At 50.8% G+C, this 26,763-nt stretch overlaps 1 protein-coding gene across 1 annotated transcript in view; it reads right to left on the minus strand.

Annotated features, from left to right (window-relative positions):
- Window positions 1-4,966: 4,966 nt before the first annotated feature.
- Window positions 4,967-26,763, minus strand: part of GREB1 (growth regulating estrogen receptor binding 1) — a 124,898-nt gene continuing 103,101 nt past the window's right edge. The window contains exons 22-34 of the mRNA XM_081264835.1: window positions 26,081-26,185; window positions 24,216-24,841; window positions 21,812-21,914; window positions 19,920-20,078; window positions 18,826-18,968; window positions 15,417-15,578; window positions 13,618-13,822; window positions 13,070-13,244; window positions 12,120-12,338; window positions 11,191-11,326; window positions 9,248-9,448; window positions 8,401-8,539; window positions 4,967-6,664 (exon numbers count right to left, since the gene is read on the minus strand). Of these exons, the coding sequence (XP_081120961.1) occupies window positions 9,413-9,448; window positions 11,191-11,326; window positions 12,120-12,338; window positions 13,070-13,244; window positions 13,618-13,822; window positions 15,417-15,578; window positions 18,826-18,968; window positions 19,920-20,078; window positions 21,812-21,914; window positions 24,216-24,841; window positions 26,081-26,185 (2,069 nt within the window). The 3' untranslated portion in view covers window positions 4,967-6,664; window positions 8,401-8,539; window positions 9,248-9,412. The remainder of the gene's footprint in view (window positions 6,665-8,400; window positions 8,540-9,247; window positions 9,449-11,190; window positions 11,327-12,119; window positions 12,339-13,069; window positions 13,245-13,617; window positions 13,823-15,416; window positions 15,579-18,825; window positions 18,969-19,919; window positions 20,079-21,811; window positions 21,915-24,215; window positions 24,842-26,080; window positions 26,186-26,763) is intronic.

Here is a 26,763-nt window from a genome sequence, read left to right on the forward strand (position 1 = left end):
AAAACCATCCCGAAGGGCAGAGAAGAAACTGTGCAGCCCCTCCCCGCCACTTCAGCACATGGCCACTCTCTGGCTTTCCCCAACATAGCCATTGGCTACAGACTGGGGTACATTATCCCCATCTGCTTCTATGAATATGGAAAAATGCATATGTAAATTATGCATATGTTTTTTAATGCAGCTCAAACTCTGTATCTCTTCGTCTGATGAGTAACTCCATGCCACTATATTGAGAACTATTAGGATTTTTCACTGTTGTGCCTGGAACACTCGGTTACAAAATCCAGCTTGCTGGGGATCTTGAGTGGTTCAGCCAATGTGCTTCTGTGTCACCAGTAGAAACAGAGAAGAATAAGAACCAAAAAAGGAAGGCAACCTAGGGACCGGGGGAGACTTCCTTAACTGAAAGGTTGTGAACTTGGAGGCAAACCAGATTGATACCAATGACTATGGAATGTTGCAGGCCAGTACAGACACACCACCGGAACTGGGGATCCTTAAGGAAGTCATGGAAAACCAGGAGGGTGAGGTCTTGGTTGTATGAGATCAGAAATGGTGAGGGAAGCCAAATCCAACTGCAAAGAGAGCAGCTGGCACATTTCTGCCAGGGAACAAGATCCAGGAAACTCTGGTCACGCAACTGTTTACAAATATGTGCTGTAGTCAGAATGATTGGGGGAACAACTGAGACAACTGTCTCCTTAAAATCGGGGCAGCTGTGGGGCTGGGGGTGTGGTTTAGCAGTAGAGTGCTGGTCTCACATGTGTGAGGCCTTGGGTTCAATTTCCAGTACCACAAAAGCAAACAAAATAACAACAACAACAATAAAATTTGAGACTGCTGTGCCAAATGGTGAACAGAAAATTGGGACATGTCTGAGAGGGGAAGAGGTATCAAAGGAAATACTCAAACACTTAGCTGAATATCAGGTTCTGTGTAGGTGGAAATACATGAATTATGTTCCAAGGAGGCCTCTCTGAGACTCTTAAGGGCAAACCAGACAAGACGAGGCAGCCGGAAAGAACACGGGTACATCAAATCCAGGCCTGGCTGAGATGCTGATCTGACAGAATGGCTCCTGGGCAGTTTATCTGTAGGGAAATGAGTTAATGTTTCCAGGCATTTAGAAGAGGGAGTAGAACGTATTATGTAAGTGGTGATAAATATGTTTTGTTAAGATGAACACATTTTATTTGCATAGCAGATAAAATTGGCAAATTCCAAACTCCATGATTTCATCCTCTTCACTGTGGGAAGTCCAAGAAGACCAACTATACGGAAGTCCACTATTAAAACAAAGGTCTGGACATTCGGAACCTGCCGTATGCATTCTTGACCTGGCCTGCAGATGTCAAGGAAAGAGATCAACCTAAGGATCAGGTTAGAACCAGCTCTGAAATTTTCAGAAAAAAAAAACAGGGGAAATGAGAGAAGCACTGTGCTAGGCAGGGAAAGAAAAGCTGCCAGAGGCCAGAAGCGAGAAAGGAAGAGGAGAGGGTGTGGTGGGAACAGGGGAGAGGTGCAGGCCTTGCCACAGTCGAGAAGCACATGCCTCCGCAGAAACACCATGGGGTGGGGGTGCTTCCCCAGGGGCGGGTTCCATAGGCCCCAAGCAAGGATGGGGTAGCTCGCTGCTTGCCCTGGGGTGTACGTGCCTGAGGAGAGCTGGTGAGCCACAGAGAGTGGGCCTGTGAATATCATGGCTTGGTGGGGCTGACTGGGCCACCATCTTGCCAAGCAACTTTCTTACCTTCACAAGAAGGCTTCGTTGTCATCATCTGAGATAGGCATCAGGCAGAGAAGTTTCCTTGGATGGGAAACAGAGCACCATTTTTACCCTTGATGGGAGAGCGGTTGGTTTGTATTTAAGTGCAGACATCATGGATTCCAGACCTCAGGCATCAAAGGGCTTCCTGGCACTGCCAAAACCAAAAAGATTTCCCCTTCCATCTCCTTGATTCCAATAAGACTTGGAGTCCTCTATGGATTTTGGCAACATAAAATAACACATTCTAGAAACAAAATTTTGCCTATGAAAATACTTAAGGCAGTAGTTGCCTTGTTTTCTAAAATTTAGGAGTGGAAGTCCAGCGTTGCCATAATCACGTGGGTTCCTTAAGCCCATTGAATCTAAAACCAAGAAACATCAAAGAATTCTCATGTACTAACACACCTCAGAGGACTTGGAAGGATTCATGCCAGTGACTCACATGGGAGTAGAAAGCCACGTAATTGAACAAAACACGAATAGCAGCCTTGGACTTACACCAAGTTTATTCTTTGAAAAGTTCCGTAAAATAATCCTTTGGCAAAGCCAACCAACAAGAAGAAAACTGAGAACAGAGATATAAAACTTTAAAAAAGGAGAAATAGAGATTGTAAGGAAAAATTAAGAATTATGATTAATTAAATTTATGCCAGAAACTATGAAAGTTTTTGTGGAATAATTTCCAACAATAAATTTTAAAACTTTACACAAAATCTGTAGAAACAAATACTGTAAGATAGATTATATGTAATAGATAAAAACTATTCCTTAAAAAAAAGCCCAGATTATTTTCAGGAATGTGGGGGGTTTTGGTGGATGCATTTATTATGCTTATCTGATTTGGGGTTAGTGTTATTTCTGGCCTTAGAGAGATATAGATTTCCACATTTCCAATGCTCTAGAATAGTTTTCATTAAGATAAAATATGTTGGGCTGGAGATGTGGCTCAAGCGGTAGCACGCTCGCCTGGCATGCGTGCGGCCCGGGTTCGATCCTCAGCACCACATACAAACAAAGATACTGTGTCTGCCAAATACTTAAAAAAAAAAATTAAAATAAAATAAAATAAGATAAAATATGTATTTTAACTTAATGAAAACTTGGATTTCTAATGGACTTCCGTATAGTTGGTCTTCTTGGACTTCCCACAGTAAAGAGGATGAAATCATGGAGTTTGGAATTTGCCAATTTTATCTGCTATGCAAATAAAATGTGTTCATTTATTTATAACACAAAGCTTACCGTTATTGGCATGTAGCGCATGCACAGTGTTGTTTCTCCATTGCTAATATCTAATTCCAGAACATTTCTGAGATCACTTGTAGAGCACAATCATCTCTCCTTGGAAGATTAGTTACTTTAAATTAAACGTGCCACTGGGCCGGGAAAACCTCATTTCTAACCAGCCTTATTTCTCTGCTTCTGAGACCCATGGACTAGACCCCACCCGGGACTGTGGAAGTAGCCCATCCTTCTCGCTGTCCCACTATTTCTGCTCTGTATGTCCCAGAGCAGTGCTGGCATGGCCACAGAGTTTTGTGGTCATCGTCATCTCCTCAGGTACCTTTTTAACTGGAACTTAAAAAAGCTCTTTGCCCATTTAATTTTCTAAAGTATTAAATTCTGTTCCCATAGCGTCTTTAACCCAGTCTGCTGCTGGGTGAATTCGATCCACTTGCTTATTCTGACCACAGTACATCTGGATTGGCTACTGGACTGTCATTTCTTTTCCACCCAGCATCCCTGCTGTTTGCCCTCTTCCCGACCTGGGCCTGATTTTGTGGTTGTTGTTTTCCCTTTAATGTTCTAGATGTGAGATCCTGTTTCTTCCAGTGGCCCTCTTACATGTTTTGGACACACATATTTATACTTTTTCCACTCCCATATCAATCACTGTCGCCCCAGTAAGTCAAGAATTTTAGCTCAGTTCAGATTTTCTCAGTTCCTCCATTGCTGGTCATTCCCCCTCCAGCTGTCATGCTGGGGTGTAAGATACTCATTCAGTCACTCAGTGGGCATCCATTGAGCACCTACTGTGGGCCAGCATCTTCAAGGTTCTGAGTTTATAGCAGTGAATGTCTTACAAAATTCCTCCTTTCATAAGGGGAGAACAAAAACACCCCAAAACCTAAAAAAGTAAAAACGCCTTCTGTTAATAGGTACTCAGTCTGGGATGGCCTCATTGAGGAGATGTCCTTTGAGTGGGAAGGAGGGCAGAGTCCTGAAGAAGAAATACCAAAGCCTCAGATGGCACTTACCAGGCAGGAGTCTGGGTGGTCCAGGGGGCTGACACACAGGGAGCGAGGGGAGGGGCCAGGGTCAGCAGTGACCGTGGGCATTCCTTTTTGCTACTATCTCAAGGACTTCCTCAGCCCCACTGCCCAGCTCTGTTCTGCTTGGCTATTTCACCTGCCTATGGCAGTGTGTAGTTTTGATTTCTAAGACCTATAATCGATCGTCCTGTTTCTGGATACATTACATTCTCACTTCGGATTTTAACTATACTTGCTTCAAAGGATTCTGTTTATTTTATGGACTCTTCATAAAGGCTACCTCTTCCTCTCCCTATAAAGTGTTTCCTATACTTTTTCTGAGTCGTTGTGCTTGTTTCTGTTCAAGGGAGTTGTTGTTTGCTCACTGTTGACCACAAACTGCCTCAAGTGATTCTGGGGGCCACGCCTGCAGAAAGGAGTGCCAGTGGCTCTCTCTGAAGGTCAGGCTCTCCCGCCCCTTCTGCTGAGGTTCCAAACCTGCTTCAACCCGGCCACAGCAGGCAGCTACACAGCCCTGGGGGAGCCTGGCAGGAGGAGCCAAGAGGATTCCCCCACACACACTGCTACCAGCAGCTTCCCCTGTTCCTTATCCCAGGACCTTGGGCCCCACCCACTTCTAGCCATTTTGAAGCCCAGAATGTCCCAAACCTCTTTCCTTTGTGAAAGGCTTCTCTGCCTATTTTGAGCTGGGATCCCTCCATATTTGTCTTTCTGCACATCCTGCTCACCTGCCTTTTCTCCTTTAGGGACTCCTCCCACTTCTATGGCTCTATTCTTATTTCCTTTGCAAAGCTGAATTCTGTCATGCCATGAGACTTCAAGCAGGAAACCCGAGAGATCAATGGTCACACTGCTTCCTCTCAAAATGATGCAGTTAATACTCACCAGACAAACAATAAGTGCATTGTAAGTTTTATTTATAAGACTGGAACAGACAAAAGTATTAGTTTGGGTTTTTGTTTTGCTCCAAGTTTAAATTAACTAATAAAATGGAGAGAATGACACAGGAGCTACTATTTACAAAAGGCAGGTTTAACTAAAGGTCAGTTTTTATTCCAAAATAGGAATAATTACATATACAAAATGATCATTTTATAAACATTGATCTGAATGTGGACTGGTGGACTTTCTTCCATAGGGGAAAAAGAGATTGACACGAACTCTTTGGCATCATTTTTAAAAACAGTTTCTGCTCCAGTTGTGAACATGGAAGAATGCATTCTGATGATTAATTTTTTAATATCTTTAAACTTTTCCTTCAGCTGTGGACTACTTCAAAAGCAGTGTGGTATGGGGAAGAGTCCTGGACCGTGGAGTCCTGAGACCAATAGTTGGAACTGTGCTTCTAGTTTTGGCCAGCTGTTTGACCTTGGTGAGTCGCATCCCAACTTTCTGGCTTTCCCAAAGGGAGAGAATTCGGATAACCATGGAACAGCATCTGGCCTGTAGGTGGCGCTCTAGGATGCTGGTTTTAGCAGGCGCTGCGGCTGTGAAAGTGTCAACCTGGGGCACATGCTGGCTTTTCTGCCACCTCCTCTCTGGTCAGGGAAGACTCTCCCCGGAGGAGCCAAGCAGGAATGGGAGAAAAGCATGCTACCTAGGAGCTGCAAACTGGGCTTCTCTGAGTCATCGTCCTAAGTCTAGTTCTTAACTATTTCATGCATTTCTTTGGATGTTTTCATTATTTTTCCAAGTAAGCAGTGCTGTCCTTTCCTTTGTAAGGAAAATTTTAGGTCAACTTCTATAACTCTAATTTCCTCCTTAAAGCCATTTAGTTTTAAAGATAGCTTCTTTTTAATTTTGCCCTTTCTAAAAGATAGGGTATTTACCCAATCCTATTTTAATAGAATAATATTTGCTCTGAAGTAAAATAATTCATTTTACCTTATTAAATTTGGTGCCTCTGGGCTAGCCCCTGAAAGAATAAACTGGCAGGCAATTAAATAATTCTAATTCTCATTAAAATGATCCACTTCTTATTTTTTCTTGTCTCCAGTCTTTATGGATAAATGATCCTATAGAATATTGCTTTGGAGGAAGTTACGGGGAAATCTACCTACTGCAGTCACACCCACTGCCTGAAATACTTGCACCTCGCAAGGTCGCCCCAGGCTCTTCAGAGTGAAAGAAGTCAGGGCTGTCCGCGGAAGCACGTGAGTGGCAGGAGAGAGGGCAAACCTCCTTCTTCATAAAATGGGCTTCACAGACCCAAGGCTGAGAGGTCTGACCTGGGCCACGGGGTCGTGGGTTTTCCGTCCTGCCCATCAGAGACTCGTCCTCATGGTCCCCAGTCACTGCCCAGCATGCAGCCACGGGGCACAACATGTACCATGGTGGGAGGGCTGTACCGCAGAGAGTCTCTGGGGCTTGTTCAGCTCTAACACCTCATGGTCCCAGGATCTTTGGCCCCAACAGCAGGAGGGCTCTGCCCATCCACTCTCCAAAGCTCTGGGCAGCTCTCAGATGTGCCGTCCAGTCAGAAAAAAGAGCGGCCTGTCTTCTTTCGCATTGGCGGTCTGGAACTCATCCCGCAGCCGGAACTGCCACTCGTCTTCCAGCTCCAGGCGGACAACTGTCTGGCGGAGCGAGTTCCGATCCTGACAGATCACGCACAACGTGGCGCCTGCGGGGCAATGGCAGGGTGTGAGGGGAGAGCTGGTGAGTTTCTGCAAAGGGGAGCTCCTGCCTGGATCCCACCTGCCTGGATCCCACCTGCCTGGGTTCCACCTGCCTGGGTTCCACCTGCCTGGATCCCACCTGCCTGGGTTCCACCTGCCTGGGTTCCACCTGCCTGGATCTCACCTGCCTGGATCCCACCTGCCTGGGTTCCACCTGCCTGGATCTCACCTGTCTGGGTTCCACCTGCCTGGATCTCACCTGTCTGGGTTCCACCTGCCTGGATCTCACCTGCCTGGATCCCACCTGCCTGGATCCCACCTGCCTGGATCCCACCTGCCTGGATCCCACCTGCCTGGATCCCACCTGCCTGGATCTCACCTGCCTGGATCCCACCTGCCTGGGTTCCACCTGCCTGGATCTCACCTGCCTGGATCCCACCTGCCTGGATCCCACCTGCCTGGATCTCACCTGCCTGGATCCCACCTGCCTGGATCCCACCTGCCTGGATCCCACCTGCCTGGATCTCACCTGCCTGGATCCCACCTGCCTGGATCCCACCTGCCTGGGTCCCACCTGCCTGGGTTCCACCTGCCTGGATCTCACCTGTCTGGGTTCCACCTGCCTGGATCTCACCTGTCTGGGTTCCACCTGCCTGGATCTCACCTGCCTGGATCCCACCTGCCTGGATCCCACCTGCCTAGGTCCTACCTGCCTGGGTCCCACCTGCCTCCAGTCCATCTGCAATGACCAAATAGGAGGCTGCTGGGCAGGAAGTGCCCAACGCCCATGTGGGTCTCCTGTTCCTTTCCAAACAATGTATAATCACAGCAAGATGGTGCAACTAGGAGTTGGCAGGTTTGGTGGGAAGACAGAAAGGCAGAAGAAAAGGTGAAAAGCAGGACACAGGAGGCGAAGGGAGCGAGAGAGACAGGAAGGAGAGAAGGGTCTGAGCCAAGTCAAGCACCCTGGGTGGCATCCCTGGGTGCACATGCGCCCACCTCACCACTGATCCCTCAGTGCCCACTCATTCAGGCCTGGGGCAGCTTCACCTTTCCCAACACCCCCAGCCATGGAGCTTCTCCCTCCCCTCAGCTCCCAGAGGACAGCCACCTGATCAGGATCGGGTTTTGTTGGTATTCTTGCTCTCTCTTTCCAGCCTACATACCCATCCTCCCTTTAGAGGAAGCTCCTCCTGAGGGCAGGGAGTGTGGTGGGAACTGGGTACTAGTCCTGAGGTCTTGTACCCTGCTGCTGCTCAGTAAATGCCTGCCAGAGAGGAAGGATAGCCAAGGGTACGGCAAGGTCAACTGGGGATCTGAACAGGACTGGAAATCTTGTGGTAAAGGTACAGAGAGCAGGTGTTTGTCAGTCTCCGCCACTCTAGCAGGAAAAGGAGAAAGAGGAAGAGGAGCCTGCAGGTCTACCCCTGCAGGTGGAAGCCACTGGAGACCTGGTGCTGATGTAAAGCACATGTGTACAAAAAGAATACAGAAGGGAAAGAATATGCGCCACTCACCCAGAGGAAAAGGGAGGGGTCTTGTCTCTGCTGAACAGAAGGAAAAGAGAGCCCCCGGTCCAATCCCAGCTCTAATGCTCTCCTGAGGGTTGCGGTAGTCACTGTCCCTCCCTCAGCCTCAGTTTACCCATTGGAAAATAAGGACTAGAACAAGACACTGTCCTGTCTTCAGTGACACCAGGTGACAACAGCCATTCAAGTTAATCCCAAGATAGGAGTATTACCTTTCAGAAAATGAAACTTTTTCAAAAAGCTAGCTGCCACAAAAGAGTCACAGAGGTACAGCAGCAGCCCACTGAACATGAGGTCCGAGCAGCTGATGTTCAGAGAGTGGGGCCTGGAGCTCACGTAGCAGACAGAGATCTGCAAGAGAAGCAGTCCAAGAGAAACATCGCTTTCCACAAGCACTCCACCTCACTGCGCCAGGGACTGAGCTCTAACCAATTCCACCTGCTTGGACCAGCTGGCCATGGGAGGGAGGCAAGGAACAGATTCAGAGTATTTCCAAATCTATATGCTAAAACTCAGTTCTAGGAGATTTATCCAGATTTGTCTATTCGTGAGTTCCTTTAAGAATCAGAAATGTCTTGACATCAGAATTAGGTTTGATTTCTAACATCTATGTGGGCAAACTAACCCCCACAATTCTGTCAGCTCTCAAGTGGGGTAAATACCTACGACCAAGCACTGAGTACAATTAGCCCTAAGTACCTGAGGTTGCATCGGTGTCTACAGAGTCAACAGACAACTGATGGAAAATACTTGGAGGAAAACTTTGTGTCTGTACAGAACACATTCAGACTTCCTTCCTGGTTATTATGCCCTAAACTATGCAGTGTAACAACTAAGCACACAGCACTTACAATGCATTAGGTATGACAAGTCACCTAGAAGGGTACAAGAGGACATGCATAGGTTACATGCAATGTCACAGAAAGGACGTGAGTGTCTGCAGATCTTGGTACCCACGGGTTCCTGGAGCAAATCCCCATGGAAACCGAGGCGCCTGTGGTCATGGTTCAGAGTCCTGGATGCTAATCCACCTGCTAGGGGTTCCTCTCCCCGAGTTACCTGAGACCCCAGGTTAAGGTAGCAGTCCACGGACAGCACGGGGTGGCTGTGGTTCTTCAGGGAGAGTGGGAAGAAGTGCTGGCTGTGGTGCTGGAGGAACTTCTCCAGTAGGAGCTGGGCCGGGGCCGCCAGGAACGTGTGCTTGCTGTCGGGGGCACAGATGTACTAGGCTGGCACGACCGCCGCAGAGCTATCAGACACCTGCGTGGGGAGGATGGACCTTAGGCACCCCTGCCCCCAGGAGAGACGCCCCCCACCTGTATCCAGCCACAGGAAGCCCTGGGCCAAGGAAGGTTCTGTCCCTTAGGGTAGTGATGCAAGTTGAGAGAACACACTTCAAGAGTAAAGTTCTGTTAAGAAAAATCAGGTTGTAACAAAGAAGGCCTGTGAACACAGACCAACGAGGTCAGTAAGAACTGTAGCCATTGATCATTCTGTGCAGAATACTGGCTGTCTGGTCCAAAGAAAACGGGAGAACCCCTGGGCCTTGAGAACTCTTCCATGGCTCACAGATGCAAGCGTCTGGGAGTAGCAGGCTCGCCCTGACCCCAAGGTCCTCTCTGCACCCCAGCTCTCCCTCCTCGCTGCCTGGTCATCCCAGCCTGCCAGCCCTCATTTGGTCACCAGCACGTTCTCCACACTGCAGCCCCCGCTTGCTGGCTCCTCCTCTTTCTCCTCTGCCTCAATGCAGGTGCTCTGTCCTCCAGGTCTCTCGGGGGCGCCCTACATGCCCCCCACCCCTGCTGCATGAGGTCCCCCTGCAACACACGCTTCACCTTTGTGATGCTTCTCACAAAAGCGCTTCACTGGAGGTTCGTCTAAGGTCTGCCTCAGCTGCGAGCCGCGCACTCTGAGAGGGGACTGAGGCTCGGTACACACTTAATTAAATGGGTGAAAATAACTACGTGGTTTCACTCACATGAAAGATGATAAAACAATAGTGGCTTTCCTATATGTAATCAATATGCAATTAAGTCTAGCAGAAAATAGAATTACGCTCAATATAGAAATAAAGATAAAAGATCTAAGAGTTTAAAAGTGACACTGAGAAACCAAAGAAAAATTCATCTGAAAGGCATATCAGGCAGACTCACTGAGGTCAAAAACTCAATTCTCCATAAATCAAGCCTCAAATGTAACACAATTTCCAGTTTAGAAACCTCAATCATGGTAGCAGTTGGGGTTCAACTCCATGACTCCCAAGCTCTTCTGTAGGACAGGCTACCTTGAAGGTCCTGCTACTTGGCAGGAGAACTCAGGATGGAGGGAGCCACAGCCTCTGCCTGGGCAGAGCTGGCGTCTGGATGCAGGCCTGGCCCAGCTCAGGGTAGGTCCCCATGCAGGGGGTTAGTGCAGACCAGGAGGGACAGAGGCTGGGAAAGGCAACTGGCATCAGAACTGGCAGACATCATCAGTGAGAGATTGGAGACAGACAGGAGGCGACAAACAGGAGTCAAAAGAACCCGCAGGCAGAGCTAGGCCAGCCTGCCTGGGTTCCTGAAGATGGAACTCTCTAGCCACCTAAATTACCAGGGCTTGGCCAGGGAGGGCTCAGAGCAAGTGTCATACGCCTGTCCCCCAGAGGCTGACTTGTGGACAAACAGCATGGCCATCAAGCTGGCATCTTGTGCCACACAAATGCTTCTGTACCATCCCAAGAGCCTGGAGAGGAGCGTGGTGCCATAGCTAACTCTGCAGGGGCAGGGGGGAAGGCAGGGGCACATGCCAAAGGCTTGGCAGTTGTCTTGCATTTGACAGTGGCTTACAGGATGCTGGTTAGAGCTGGAGAGAAGAGCAACTTCCCGGGTGCCATCTTGTCATCTTTGCTGACACTGCCTGATGGTGACTGAGGCAGGCCCCAACAGTCCCGCCCTCAGCCTTCACACTGTGGCAGCCCGGGTGGCAGACCTACACAGCCTGCTGGACACCGTGGCCATGCTCACCTTGGAGGTGATGTGGAAGGACCTGTGTCCACCCACCGCGATCTGCTTCTTCATCACGCTGAAGCGGTTGAACCTGCAGAGCAGGAGGCCGGCGCTGTGCACCCGCAGGTTGAAGTCCACATCGTCACACGTGAACCTGAGGAGGAGCAGATCCGATTGGGCACAGCTCACGTGCCCCCCAACACCTGGAGATCTGGAGCAGGACCCTGTCCTGGGGGCTACAGAGGTGCAGTGGCTTTCGTTCCTGCCTCGACCTTAATCTAGGAGGATACAAGGCCAGGCAGGCACCTCTCTGCACCAGCTGAGGCTTCAACCCGTGGGTGCCCTTGGGCTGAGTATCAGGAGGCACATGAAAAGTTTCAGATGTGATTCCACGTAATTGTTGAAAAGAAAACAACCACAAACCTCCCAGAGTAACAATGGTAGCCGCTTCCTGTAGCCAAGGGAATAGGCTCCGAGAGAGGTCACCTACCTAAGACAAAGCTGCTAGGTAGCAGGTTCTAACAGGTGGGTCAGGCTGGCTCCTAAATGGACACGCCTAAGCAGGCCATCTTGGGCATGTGCCCACTGCCTGGCATACAGAGACACTTGACACACACCTGCTGGTGAATTATTCTCAAGAGGTGACACTCCTGTGACTAGATGTAGAGAGACCTGGAAGATTATAGTTTCTTTTAACATTAATGATCCTAAAAAGCTATGCATTCAGAGAGAGAACCCAAACAAGGGGGAAACGGCATGACGTAACTCACTAAAGCATTCTGTGAATTGATGCGGTGACCTTATGAAAATACACAAACTCATTCAGCACTAAACACCACAGACAGGTGCTCCGCTTCAGCTGGCCCTGCAGGGCAGAGGGCAGGGAGCGCCGGCCAGGCCTGCCTGAGGCTGCCCCTTGCTCAGGACTCCAGGGCTTGGGAGCTCACCGGTTCTGGTTGTACTGCACGTTCTGGGTCAGGTCCACGTTCAGGATGATGAAATCGTGCACATGGCAGCGGGAGAAAGGCTCCCGCACCTCGCCGCCCCTCGTCTTGCTGGCCCACTTGCGCATGCCCAGCAGGGCGTAGCGGGTGATGTTGGGGGAGGCCTCGATGTGCTGCATGATGTGCTTCAAGGAGACGTTCCTCTCTGACCAGGAAAACTCCCTGCTCAAGGGAGGGAGACGGTGACCCCAGCTGATAGGCCGGCAGCAACAAGGCCTCCCCCACAGGCCAGCCAGGGGACGCTTGCCAACTGAGCAGGAGCTGCTGGACTGGCCAGTGAGGACGGAACCCAGCACGACCCCCAGGGATGCCAGACACCTGCCAACCACTGCCATTTACGATCACTGCTTTATGTAAAATGCATGCGTATTCCATGTGCAGAATAAGCTGACAGACCGTAATTCAGTCACACTCACGACTCTAGTCCAGGTACTAATACACCTCAAAGACGAGGAAACCAGAACTCAGGAAGAGTTAGCCATTTGCCTAAAGTTGCCCAGCAAGTCCAGATAAAGCCAGGAGTTAGAGGTCAGGCTAGGGGCATCGGCAGGGCTGGAGGGCAGCAGTGCAGGGCCCTCTGGGGGCTGAAGGGTGGCTCCTTGATATGGGAGTTGGCTAGATGGATATGGTCAGCTTGCGACATTTTCTATGTACCTAATATACTTTTCTCTATGTGTCCATATGAACGACTGGATCCGTGGTGTATGCTTTCCTGTATTAAACCTTGACAGTGTTAAAACTGAAAAGCAAGCTTGGGCTTGGAATGTGGGCTCTGGCCTTGCCATGTGAGGGGACTTTGTGGTCCTCTCAGACAAGGGGATCCCCTGTCACAAGAGAGCATGCTCCTGCCTGGTGTCTACGGGTGGAGGGAGGAGGGCCCACAGGCCACTCACCTGCTCCGCTCCCCTGCACAGTCCACATCCACCACGTTCCACATCACGCAGGAGTCGTCTGAGATCACGATGAAAGGCCAGATGTCCTGCGGCTTGATCCCAAGCTCCTCCTGCCGGTTCCGCTCCAACTCCAGGTTATGGTAGGACAGCTCCTTGATTAGGAAATGGGCAGCACCTGGAGTGGCAAAATGGCCTGGCTCAGGTCTGTCATGTACTCACAGGCGCCCTGTGCAAACCCTGCCCGAGACACACCAGCCCCACACATCCACACACATCCCTCCTCCACTGACCACCGCCCAGGGGAGGTGAGAGCCTGTCTCCAATTTGTATACACATCTGCCCTTCTTTTGTAACAACTGGGAAAATTACTAAGTCAACAATCAAACTTTTTTTTTTAAAGAGAATATTCATAGGAAAGTCAAACAAATCAAAATAGCTTTAAGAACTGCAAAAGCAAAAGACTGGATGTAAACTCTTTCATCTCTAGAATATTCTCTCATCTCCATTCACGGAAAATTTACCAAGCGGCGTCTGTTAAAAACACCCACCCACTCCAGCGCTGTTGAAGATGCTCGGGAGCACAAGCATGATGTGGTTGGGCCAGTACTTCTTATAGATGGCCATTTCATACTCCTTGACCACCAGCACGTGCAAGTGGCTGGCGCCATCCATCGCGTGGTAGAGATTAAAGAGTCCGTGTTCATGTCGGCCAGTGGTTGGAGTGAACGTCGGGCTTTTTATATATTCGTGACTCTGCAAATAGGTATAATGAGATAGAGTGCAAATGTGACTGACACCCTCCTTTGAAATGTGACTTCTCAACAGGGCCCCTGGGAAGATGGAGTTGATTTCCACACTCTTCGATTGCAAGTGCAGCTTGATTTTAGGACCTTCCCCTGGACTGGCCTGGGCCAGCCTCCTGGGGGATGAGAGAAAACATGGAGCGGAGACAGGCATCCCAACTGAGCCCACCCCAGACCAGCGGGCCTCCCACCAGCCACCAGTCCATCCAACAGCCAATACATACACACAGTGAGCACAACCAAGCCCAGAGTGACCGTCCAGCTGAACCTCACCCAAACTGCTGGAATCAGATGCTGAACACATCCTCATCTGAGAATGGCTTGTTGTGTGACGGAAACTAACTGGCCCACATCAATGAGCCAAATTCAATCCCCTCTATGTCACAATCTAATGCTGTACACTGAGCAGATATCACTTCTGTGTGGCCTCAACCTCCACAGTGAGTGCAGGACATCCCCCAGTCGCCTGCCCACGATGCCCAGGTGTGCATACACTCCTGTTGGGATGTGTTTTCTGTAAATAACTGTGCTCTCTTCAACTTTTGTCCTTAATTTTGTCCTTGGGCTGAGCTAGGGCTTCTGCGACCTCTGAATTCCTCGGGGCATCTGCTACAAAGCTGCATATAGTTGGTGCTCACAGCCCATTCTGACCCAGAGGCTGGAAAAGAGACTGGAGTTGTGGATGAATTCTCCCTTGGGCTGTAAGACACCTTATCCCAAAGTTTTGACACTTTGCAACGTTTGCTTTGCTTGGTAGCAGGCTTGGCAGCTGTCTGGCATTGGAGAAGGAGAGCAGCCTCCTCCACAGGTACGTGTTGACGGGCGGGCAAAGAGCAGCCAGTCAATTCTGAGGCCATCGGGCTAGACCTGCCAAGCCAAGGGCCCTACAAGGAGCAGGTCTGTTAAGGGGAACCATAGTCACAGGCCCAAGGGATCATTAAGAACAATCTCTTCCCAAGATAAAGACGTATTTGTTGGAGACGTGCCCTGAGTGCTTAGGATGAAATGCTATGATATGTACCAACTGGCACAGAGAGGGAGAGCAGAGAGCAGACGGATAAAGCATGGCCAGCTCCGAGTTAGTTAATATGGAAACTGGGTGATGGGCCTACGGAATCCATTCTCCTGTTTTCTCTACGGGAGCCTGTTCAAACATCCCAAAACAGCACTGAAGAAAAGAGAGGAGGGAACGACACCTCACAGGCACCTGTCATCTCCCAGGTGCGTCGTGTCTTACATTTGTTATTTCAGATAATTTTCACAACAAGCTTTCTCAAGAATCACCACCCAGCTTTGCAGGCGAGGAAACTGAGGCTCAGAGACACTAAGGGACAAGTGGTGAATCACACTACCAGTCAGTGGTCAAGCGGCCTAAACTCCAGCCTGGAGGCTCTAAAGCCCACGCACTGCACCAGCCTCCTCCAGATTCAGGTGCCATGTTGCTTCTGCACTACGTGCCCTCACATCAGAGAGCTCGTCTAGGTCCCCAGCTTAGTGATCGCCTGAAGCCACTTTGATGTGCCCATGGAACTCAGAGCCGGTACCTTGTCTGTGACGAGGGGAAGGCGCATGCTCTCCAGCTGGCCTCCAGGTTGGCTGAAGACAAAGTGGTGCTCCTTGGACTTGGGGATGATGAAGTGGAGCTGGATCTCCTCTCCTAGCATGGAGTAAGAGAAGGCAAAGGCGTGCAGGGTGGACTCATAGAGCTGAGGTGCGAGGGGAAAGGACAGAGCCTGTCATCAGAGTCGGGCTCACTCCCCACAGGAACCCAGGCCCAGCCTGGCCAGACGACACACAGGTCCCGGCCACCTCTGCCCCACGGTACAAGAAACCCACAGGGTGGCTCCAGCACAAAGAGTGGACACCCAGGGCTGGCTCCTGGACAGGCACACCCGAGGCCACACAGCAGCCCTGTCCTGCCCTGATCGTGCTGAGCCCAGGCCTGTCACCTTTGGCACCAAATCCCTGAACTCTGGACTTGACCAAGAGCCCCATCTGGATTGCCAATGAAAGCATTCACACTATGGATCTTGTTTTTAATTCTAAAATAGTTCCACTCCAGGCACATGTAAGACCACATTCACCACAGGGGCTTGTCCACTTCAGCCAGCATTCATCAGTGCCATTCTGTCCCCTTCTCATTGTAATATTGACAATCTTAGGAGGCAGGCATGTTGCCACGGACATAGTGACAAACACACTCACATTCAGGACTTATTCTATTCCTGAGTCTAGCCTCACCCTCCTTACTTCCTCCAGCGCCCCCCCAGCCATGCCCCACACCCCATATCCAGGCACGTGCTGCTTTCTAGTACAACCCCCCAGCCTGGCTTGCCCTTGGCTGTTGCAGCCCTAGGAGACCATCCTATGGCCTCAGCTCTCCCAGCTGACACTCTCCTAAGTGGCTCCACACTCCAGGGGCTGGAGAAGAAGGCAGTGGCCCAGGACACACTGCTTCGAACTCCTGCCAGGCTCTATTAGAGCCACAGAGCCAGTTGGGAACAAATATGAAGGAGCAAGAGATTATAACCAGGTGCACACCTGCAACACCAGCAACTTGGGAGGCTGATCCAGGATGATCACAAGTTTGAGGCCTGCTCAGCAACCTAGTGAGGCCCTAAGCAACTCAGTGAGACCCTCTTTCAAAATAAAAAATAGAAATAGCTGGGGAAATGGGGCTCAGTGATAAAGTGCCTCTGTGTTCAATCCCCAGTATAAAGGGGGGGGGGGGAAGGAGAGAAAAAGAGATTCTGACCAGGGCAGTGTGGTGGGTGGACAGATAAAGAATTATGTGAGTAAGTCAGTTTCATTCAAAGCACAGGGGAACGTTGGGGTGATGGAAGGAGGACCGAGGAGCAGAGGGACGGGGACATGGAAACTGACGCAGGAGATGGCATTGCCTCAGCACCGTTCACAGGGCTGGCTTCAAGCCCCCTCGCCACCCCACACCTGCTGCACTTGGACTGTGACCCCCAGACCTGCACACCTGGCTGAACTCAGGCCAGGAGTGGCCCAGCTAGCAGACAGAAGATGACTCTCCTTCCTCTCCTGTGCCCTGGGCTGCTACGAATGCCATCCGAGAGCAGGAGGAAGACTTTAAGTAACAGCTCACTGTTGAAACTTATTGAAATTACTATTTTGGGATAAACCCCATGAGTCCTTTAAAGTGCTTTAAATTTCAAAATCAAGAAAACACATCACATATTTTTTTTTCTTCTTTGAAAGAAAAACTTCATATCTAAGAAACAAATGTTAGAAGAGTTTACCTGGAGCAAATGAAATTATGGATTATTTCAATCCTTTAAAAAAATCGCTCATACATACTTTCTGATTTCATCTCAGTACAAGTGCACACTTAAATACATTAGCATCAAAGCAGGGGGGTGAGCTTCACGGGCAGCTAGCTCAACACCAGACAGACAGACGTAAAGCCACCGGCTGCTGTGTCCCTCTTCCTGGGAGCCGCCAAGGACATCAACTATCCCACTGGCCTTTGGAACCTGTCCCATTACCCACTGGTTCCCACAGCTCTGGCCCTTTCCTTCCTACCCTCTTTCCCTCACTTGGGCCTGAAATGAAAAGAGACACTTCAGTATAGTAGGTAAATACTACCATCTGCTTACGTTTGCCTAGCCTCCCAGCCCCCTGCAGACCTCATGTGGCTAGTAAGAGACCAGTCTAGACCCAGCCTCGCCCACAGGGGCCCTTCTTAGAGTTATTGCTGAAGACACCCATGTTCCTCTCCCAGTGCACGAGGCCTTCTGTGGCCTGGTCTCTGCCCCAGGCTCCTGGCTCCTGTCCTAAGAACCCCCCCCAGTACTCTATTTCCAACAACACTCAACCAAGCTCACTTCTTGGTCCCCAGGGGCCCCTGGCACCCCTTTTTTGTACACACTATTCCTTCTCCTCATCAAATTCTACTCATGCTCCAAAATCCTCTCTCTGCTCCCCACAGGAAATAGAGGTTGCATCTACATTACCTGAAACACTTGGGACCAGAGGTGTTTCAGGTTTAGGAGTTTTTAGATTTGTGAATATTGGTATTGACTCTACCAGTTGAGCAGCCCTAATCTGAAATCCAAATACTCTGAAATCCATAGTTTTTTGAGCACTATGTCGATGCTCCAAAACGTTCAGATTTCAGGGCATTTCAGAGTTTGGATCTTCAGATCAGGAAGCTCAACCTGAACCTTCATTTACAAAACAAGGACAGTGAGCTTTTGGTGAGAATTTAGTAGGAAACTGGAAAAGACAGTTTCCTAGCCAGTGCACTTGAATGGATGGTCAGTGTGGCTGGAACAGAAACCCCCAGTGACCAGCCAGGTAACCAGCCGGAGCCTGGGCCAGCAGCCTGGGCCAGGAGCCTTGCCCATTTGTGCATCCAGGACAAATGTCTTCCGCCTGTAAGAAGGCCAGGAAGGACTGACAGGTGAGGACTGCCCTGGCATGCTGCCTGGTGTGGGGTAGGCCTTCCATCCTGCAAAGCAGGCCCTGCCTTGCCAGCTGCAGGACCTCTGCGCCTCACCCCCACGCTCTCCCTGCCTGCACCAGGCTGTGTGAAATCCCTCACAGGCGTCTCTCCCTCAGGCTGTGAGCCCCGTGGATGGGGACTGTCCATGTCTGTACCAGGGCCTGGGCCACAGTAAGCACTCAGTGAGTGACAATGGCACCAACTAACTTTTGGAATCTCTAGGACCTGAAGACGATGAGGACACCCAGAGAGAGCATGACACTGCACACGCAGCCTCAGGAGAGGGCTGTGGTCAGCCATCATTTCCCAGCCGAGGAAGGAATCCAGGGCATGCACAGAGCAGGAAGCAGGGGCTTCTAGAACCTTCCTCTCCCACCTTGGGATGAAAATGTGAGAAAATAGGGAACACAAGAGTAAGCCCAGGAGACACCCCGGGAGCTACTGTCGGCCGACTGAGCCGAGGGCCGGCGCCCCTGGCCTACCTGGTAGCGGGGGTGGAAGCCCATGTACTGGTGGCACTGCTCACAGTGGTGGTACGTGTTGTAGGCCGCGTATTTGGACAGCCTCATCCGCGCCGTCTGACGCCGCACGTAAAGGTCCTCGGGCTTCCGGGAGATTCCCCTGTCTGCAGGAAATCCCCCCAGTGTTAAGGAGCAGCAGCAGGTGGAACGAATGGTCATCCCTGTGCGCTGAACCTCGCACTAAGAGGTCCCTCACAATGAGCAGCAGTGACAGGGCTCTGCGAGGTCCGTGAGCCCTGAGGTGACGCAGCCAAGCAAGGGACAACACAACACCTCAGTGGAGAATCTAATAGAAGCTCAGACCATGTCTTAGCTGGTCCACAGGACGTTTTAAATCAATCACCAAACTACTATGCAAATGCTGGAATGCCATCGGTGCCAATGAATTACTTTTTTTTTTTCTTTTCCCAAATGAGGTGGCAGGATTAAGGTCTGAGCACTAAACCTTCATGAGAAACTGCTCTAAAGAGAGGACCCTTATCTATTCTGAGCTCCACGAAGGGAAGATCGCTGGCTGCAGCAGAGTCAGGTGTGCAGTTCTCTGGGGTGGCAGTACCAGGCTCTCCTGGTCTACCCTCCCAGTCCCACTGGCCCAGGAGGACCACGTTGACTGACACTGCCTTGACCCACTGTTGAAGTCACTGATGCCCAAGAAGGAGGGGGAAAGTGGGAGGCTGGGGCAGGAGGGGAAACACGTGCGCCCATTTGGCCACGACAATGCCAAATTCATAAGTAGATGCCCACAGCTTTCATCCTCCACCAACCAGCGCCTGCAGAGCACCCCAGCCATGACAAATCAGCAAGACAGTCCACTGCCATTTGGCACCCCCCAAGCAGTGAGTCTCCCTCTGTGAGCTCCGGGGTGATGAGCTCTGTGGTGGTGCCCTCATCCTACAGGTGGGTGGCCTTCTCCGTTCTGAATGGGGTTTTGTGGGTCACTCACCACTACTCTTCACCTCTAACAAGATGCTTGGCCCAGCTGCATTATGATGACACAGAGGAGACGACACCCACCCACTTTAGAAGAAGCTGAAGCAAGAGATCCAAAGTCTGACCTTCACTCTTGATGCTCTGATGGTGGGCACAAATCAGACTGGCATCCTCATACTTGGGATCATGAATGATGTAGTCAAATGGCATCTTCTGGAACAGCTCCAGGTCCGGCCAGGGGTCACTGAGCTGGAGGTAATGCCAATCTGATTCTTCTCGGAGGCCTGCAGGATGGGTCAAAACACCATGTGCACAAAATTGGGAGGGAAAATGACTCACTTTGTGCAGAAGAACGATGCTTGGAGCAGAAGTGTTAACGTTTGGGTCACTGGGGAACCTCTTTTAACTCAAGGGCTTCCAAAAGATCCATTTGGGGGTGGATATAATGAGGCACAAACATGCATTCAGATCTACCTGCATCCAGAGGAACAGCCAGCCATGCACTCCTTCCTAGGAGACAGGCCTGCTCTCTGTCTCTCACACTGACTCCACCTCCTCTCAGAGTCCTGACCCAGCTGACCTGACCCTGCCCCACGCCTCTCCTGGCCTCATAGACTGTACTGGCTCCCAGCACCATGGACTGTTGGGTTTCCTTTCTTGCTTCTACCTGTGTCAATCCCCCAGCTAACAGGGCTCAGCTCCTTCACCCCACCTCTAGAAAGTGCTTGAGCCATTGGTTGCCCTCTGATGCCAGCAACACTTGTGGCCCCAACCACATTTGCACCTTCACCAGCATCACCTGTCACTGTGACTGGCACAGTCTGTGGGACTCACTGTTTTGCTAGCTACAAGAAAAATGTCTAGTTGTCTAACTCAAACTAGGTGACACACTGACATTCTACATTACGTGATATGCATGGTACGCAGATGCTCATATACTTTTGATTTCTGTGTGTGCATACGCCCTGCGAGGTGCTACACGTGGGCAGAGAACATGCCATGAGAAGTCAGAGGAGGAGCTCCCTGTTACTTAACAGGTGCCGAGCCCTTCACACACGCACTTGACCTTCTCAGCACCCAGTGAAACGGGAATCATCTCTATTCCACAGAGAGAACAGAGGCAATGCAGAATATCTAGGAGAATGAGCTTTGAGGTTTGACGAAGTGGGTTCAAAATCCTGTCCTTATCATTGGTAGACCCAAGAAAGTGAGGGGACAGAAGCTCCATAGAAACATAGTCCCCAACCTTGGGGAAACTGCAGAAATTCCCCGTCCTTCACAGAAGGCCATGTACTGGATGGGCTTCCTCCTTTCCAAGTTTCCCTCAAGTCAAAATCAAGTGCTGTGGAGAGCATCCGTGGACAGTCACTGTGGCCCCCGCCACAGACAGGGCCCTTGCACAAAGGTGCCAAATCATCTCCCAGGCCAAGACTGGGAACGCCGGGGGCCAGAAGAGGGAGACGGGGACGTGCTTCCCAGCCAGCACAGAAGGGCTGTGCAGGGACTCTTCCCTCACTCAGTCAGGCCTGTTCAGGAAGCAAGGAGAGCAAGATCTCCCCACGCTCCATGTATCTTTGTTTTGCCCTAAGATGCTGACCTTTGTGTTCAGCTGCCTGACTCAGAAACCTCCCTGAGGGAGAAGGCCGTTTTCTGCAGGCCTCAGTCAAATGCAGTCCAGTTCCTGCTCTGCCAGTCCCTGCTGGACGCCTCAGCATCTCACTCATGGGAAATGAGAGAACAGTATCTACCCCACGATGTTGTTCATGGTGATTGATGTACCTAGCATGGTGCTTGGCACTGGAAGGAACCTGGGAGGCACCCGTTCCTTCAGCATCAGTGATTTTTATCCCTACAAAGTTCTCCAAGGCACTGTTCTGATACCGAGAAAAATTAGTACCGAGAAAGGTAAAAAGTGCCCAAGAGCCCATCAGGATGAGCCAAGTCATGACCTGAAAGCTCCATCCTGAAAGTGAGACACAGTCACCAGGGACACTGTTGTTCGTGACAGACAACTCACTGGTGTTGATCTCTTCTTCATCATAAACATCCACTTCTGTCAGCCGAATGAGCATCCTGGACAAAATGCTGAGAAACTGCAGGTAGGCGCCCGTCTTCCCGATCTGCAAAGATGCTGACATCAGAGCCCACAGACAGGAAGCCTGTCCACGCCGGGCACCACCCATCTCACTGAAAGGAGAGCCCCACGGACACCAGGCATTTGAGGGGCAATGTGGTGAGTAACCCAGCCCTTTTTATTTTTTTTATTTTGAGACAGGATCTCGCTAAATTACTGAGGCTGGCCTTGAACTTGCAATCCTCCTACTTCAACCTCCCAAGCCTCTGGGATTACAGGTGTGTGCCACCTCACCTGGTAACCAGACCCATTTTTAAGGGGAGTCTTTTACAACCTGAAGAAAGTGCTTCCAAAAAATAGGAGCTGGTCATGTAAAACACAATGTCTTAAAAGAATCTTGCACAATTGCGAATTCCTGTTCCCATGAGTGTAAGATATCACAATCTACTTCACAGAACAGAAGTTGACATCTAAATTCTCCTAAACTCAGGAAAAGAAAACATGACATTTCTTTTCATCCTTTTCATTTTTGCTAGAGCCCCCTGCTCCCTTGGCCCTGCACCCGACTACGGCACTCACTAGTAATCTTAGTACATTTTGGTTACAACTGATTAAAGAGCTGCCTGCAGGTTGGCCAAGGTCCCTCTGCATGCCCACCACACAGTCACCCCAGGGTGTGCTCTCCTAGTACTGAACCCAAAGCCTGGCTCAGAGCAAGAACTCAGCAAGTGACATTGAATGGAAATAACTAGCTTTAACAATGAAAATTCAACATTCAACACTGGGGGGAGCTCCAGAGAAAATATTTGCAACACACATAACAGACAAAAGATGGAAATGTATAACATCTGCAGAGCCCCTCCAGTCAACAGGAAAAGGTCCAGCTGCCCAAAGGACCAACAAGCAAGAGTAACAAGCAAAAATCAGGGGGAAGAAGCACCAATGACCAAGGGATATAAAAAAATGCATTCCACCTTTCTGAAAGCACTACCACCTACTACTTCTCATCTACCCGATGGCGAGAGTTCTAAAGATACACAACCCCCAGCGCATGTGGCTGTGGATGAGTGGAGAGTCTCCCTTTTAGGAAACATTTTCTTTTCTCCCATTTTTTTTTAAACTAGAGAAGTCATATATGGTCATTTTAAACAGTCAAAAAATGCAGATTGATAATAAAGTGGAATGTTACAAATCCCTCTCCAGGTAATGAGTTAGTAGCCAGCCTCTCAGATATTTTTTAAAGCATTTTCATATATAGATTTGTTTGCTGATATTACACCATATATGTCATTCTGCAAATTGATTTTAATTTAAATATGTTGGAGAAATCTTAATGATCTCTCTCAGATTTTTGCAATTGAATTCTATGATACAGTTGTCCCCAGATTTATTCCACCAAGACTCAGCCAGTGGGTTTGTCCCTAGCTTCATTCTCACCTTTGTAAACAATGCTAAAATGAGCATGCTGATACACACTTTGGTGGGTTTGTATTTCTTGGATGGTTCCTGAACATGATGTGCTAAGTCAGAACACGATGTGCTCCTGTGTGAACTCAGCTTGTCCTGTCAATGGCCGCACTATGCATGGCACGCTGTCTGCAAGTCAGGCCACACGCCAGGTGTCCTACCTCTGCTCTCCATTGGCTTCTCACATCTCTGTGAGACACCATTATACCTGTCATTCTCAAATGCGGATGTTGAGGCACAGCGGAGGTTAAAATTTGCCTTCATGTCTGGAGACATGTGAAGAGAATGTGGCTCCAGGCAGTCCAGCCCCGGAGCCAACTCCCATGAGCCCATCCTGGTCTAAGCCCTCTCCCTCTGATACCCACCATGCTGGACATGCCTGCCCTGGGAGCTTTCTGCAGCTCCGACAGGTTAAACCGCCTGCGGGGGATGTCGTGAACTGGACGAGGGCTGAGAAAAGGAACAAAGCCCCAGATACTTATTAAACCACCTCCATTCACTGTTCACCACAGTCTCCCTGTGCAGAACCAGGCAGTTGCCAGTAGCTGGGTGACGTGGAGACTGCACAGTGGCCGTGAGGGCCAGGTGTGATAGGGTGGGAGGTAACCCTAGTCTGAGATGGCGAGAAGCACCCACAGTGACGTCCCCTCTGGCCCCACAACACACAGTGGAGGAGATGGAAGTCAGACATGGAAGTAGCCTAGCTGTGGTGGGTGAGCCCTGCTCCACTCACTGCCCACGCCAGGCCATCGTGGACGAGTCCCCCAGGGGAACGACAAAAATGGAATAAGAGAATATGGTCAGCCTGACCTTTGGCTTCTGACCACAAGGACAACCAGACTTCAGGGCCAGGCAAGAGGACAGCGGGCTCAGCACACACCTGAGGGGGTCCGCTGAGCAGCAGCCTGCGGGGGTGGAAGCTGTCCACGCGGCCTTCGGCCCTGTTGCCATAATCCATGTGGCTGGGCCGGGGGACCGTCCACTGCCGATAGTAGAGGGACTGCTCTGTGGACGTCATGGTCTTGCTGAGCAGGGGACGGAAGGAGCTGGTCCACATGACTGAGGGGGCGGGCAGGAGGGAGGCGGCCTTGGGCAGCCCGCTGCTGTCGGTGGACACGAGCACGTCGTACACCAGCTTGGGCAGGAAGACGGTGGGCGGCTGCCGACAGGCCTTGGTCACGGAGCACTGTGAGGCCTGTAGGAGGAGCGTGCCAGTGGCCGGTGCCGTGGACATGGAGGCTGAGCCCAAGGAGGGCAGCTGGGAGGAAGCTGTGACCGACACCTGCAGACCCCTCTGGCTTGTCCTGAGGCCACAGTCTGGTGGTGGGGGGTGTCCAGGGCCATGCCTGCTGATGACCATCGGTGGACCCTGACTTGTTCGGAGCCACGGCTTCTCCCCCGGGGCCCTGGCCTCCTCTGCAGGGCCACAGGGCGGGGGTGATCTGGCCTGATCTCCGTGCGGGGGCCCAGAGACCTGAGCTGAAGTCTCGCTGCAGAGTGCTGAGCCTAGGGAGACACGAACCTGGTCAGCACCCTCCCAGGGACGAACTTGTGCCACACCTACTGGCCCTCCTGCTTCTCCACTGGCCTCCTGTGCTGCCTTGGGCAAAAGGACGGCAGTGGCTGCAGCATTTGGCCTTCATGACCAACCTGCGAATCAGAGCCTCCTTCAGGCAGAGTGCCGGGCTGAAGCCAAGGAGGCTGTGTCCAGGCCCCATCGAAGGAGACGGCAGCCCACCCTGCTCGGTGACTATGGGCTGCATGAAGCAAAGGAAGAAACCAAAAGATGCTCCCCAGCCAAATCTCCTGCTGGGCTCTGAGTTCTTCCCAGCCCCAGACCACTCACTGGTTTCTCAGAACCCTCAGACCTCAGCCAGGCCCCATTACCCCAGGCTGCTGCCGCTGGACCCCTGCCTGCACCCAGACTGCACACCCACACCCTGAGCCCCTCAGCCCAGAGAGATCTCCATGCTGGGAACACTCTCTCCTCCATGGGTCAGCTGCTCTCAAACTGTGGAGAACACAACTCCCCCTAAGTCACTACCGTCTAGGACAAAGTTAATTACGTCCTTGTGCACATACCCATGTCATGTCATGTGTGTGACTATCTGCTTAGGAAGTAAAGGGTTAAAATACTGCAGTGTAACCTGGTTTTGAGGAAAGACGAATTTATTGAGGGCAGAGTCCATATCGAATTTGTCTTTCAACATTCAAATTCAGATTATATTGGAAGCCCCGGTTTGATAAATGCTTTTGGTGGGTCCGTAGGTCCTGGCTGCTCCTGGAGGCCCAGGGATCCCCCAGGCAGAGTCCCCATGGGGCTCTTAATCCTGTTCCCTCCTCCCTGCACTGTCTGGGTTGTGAGCTCTCCTTGCTGGCTGCTGTTTCTCCTGAGAAGTGTCCGGGGTCTGCTTCCCTGGACGAGAATGCCTCACCTCAGCTCACACTCCTGGACAGGGACTGCCCAAGTCAACAGATGCATAGAGGCCACCCAAGGACACATCCCCACAAGTCCAGGACTCAGGCCACAATCACAGGAGCAGCTGGACCTTGCAGTTATGAGACTTCAAGGTCTCAGATCCCAGGTTCACTCCATTCTCCCCTGAAGAGCTCACTCTCCACTGGTGGCCTTCCCTTCCCAGTTCTGATTGGAGCAAGGTGTCAGCAAATGGCCCTTTATGTTTCCTCCCATTCTCTGAAATCAAAGACTGCCCATCATGCCCCAGAACCCACATGGAGACTTACTGGACGCTTTGGAGGACAGGGAGGAGGACGCCGAGTCATGAGAGGAGGACCGCTCCCTCTTCACCGGGCTCCTCTTCTCCGAGGTGGAGCCTGCTTCAAAACACACTGAGAATGCACGGAATCACCCTCCTTCCCTCGCCCAGCACCTCACAGCGTACAGGACGCAAGCACGTGTCTCCCCATTCCTTCTCTCACTCCTCCATTTATCTGCCATTTTCCAATCACACACCTCTCTCTCTCTCTCTCTCTCTCTCTCTCTCTCTCTCTCTCTCTCCTCCAGCCACACACACACACTTGGCCACACACACACACTCTTGGCTAGACTCAACTCAAGGTGGAGTTCAGAGTCACTCGGGACCCACCAGGGAGCATGTTCACGCCACAGGCAACAGGGAACTTGGAGCACATAAGACCAGGTCACGATCATGTTTAATTTTTATTTTTTTTATTTCTGGGTTCCAGGGATTGAACTCAGGGGCACTTGACCACTAAGCCACATCCCCAGCCCTATTTTTGTATTTATTTAGAGACAGGGTCTCACAGAGTTGCTTAGCACCTCACTTTTGTCGAGGCTGGCTTTGAACTATGATCCTCCTGCCCCAGCCTCCCGAGCAACTGGGATTACAGGTGTGTGCCATTGTGCCTGGCAGGATCATGTTTTGAAAGATGGTTACAGCAACAGG

The sequence above is a fragment of the Spermophilus citellus genome, assembly GCF_964194105.1.
Source record: "Spermophilus citellus genome assembly, chromosome: 13".
In the NCBI taxonomy this organism is placed as follows: Eukaryota; Metazoa; Chordata; class Mammalia; order Rodentia; family Sciuridae; genus Spermophilus; species Spermophilus citellus.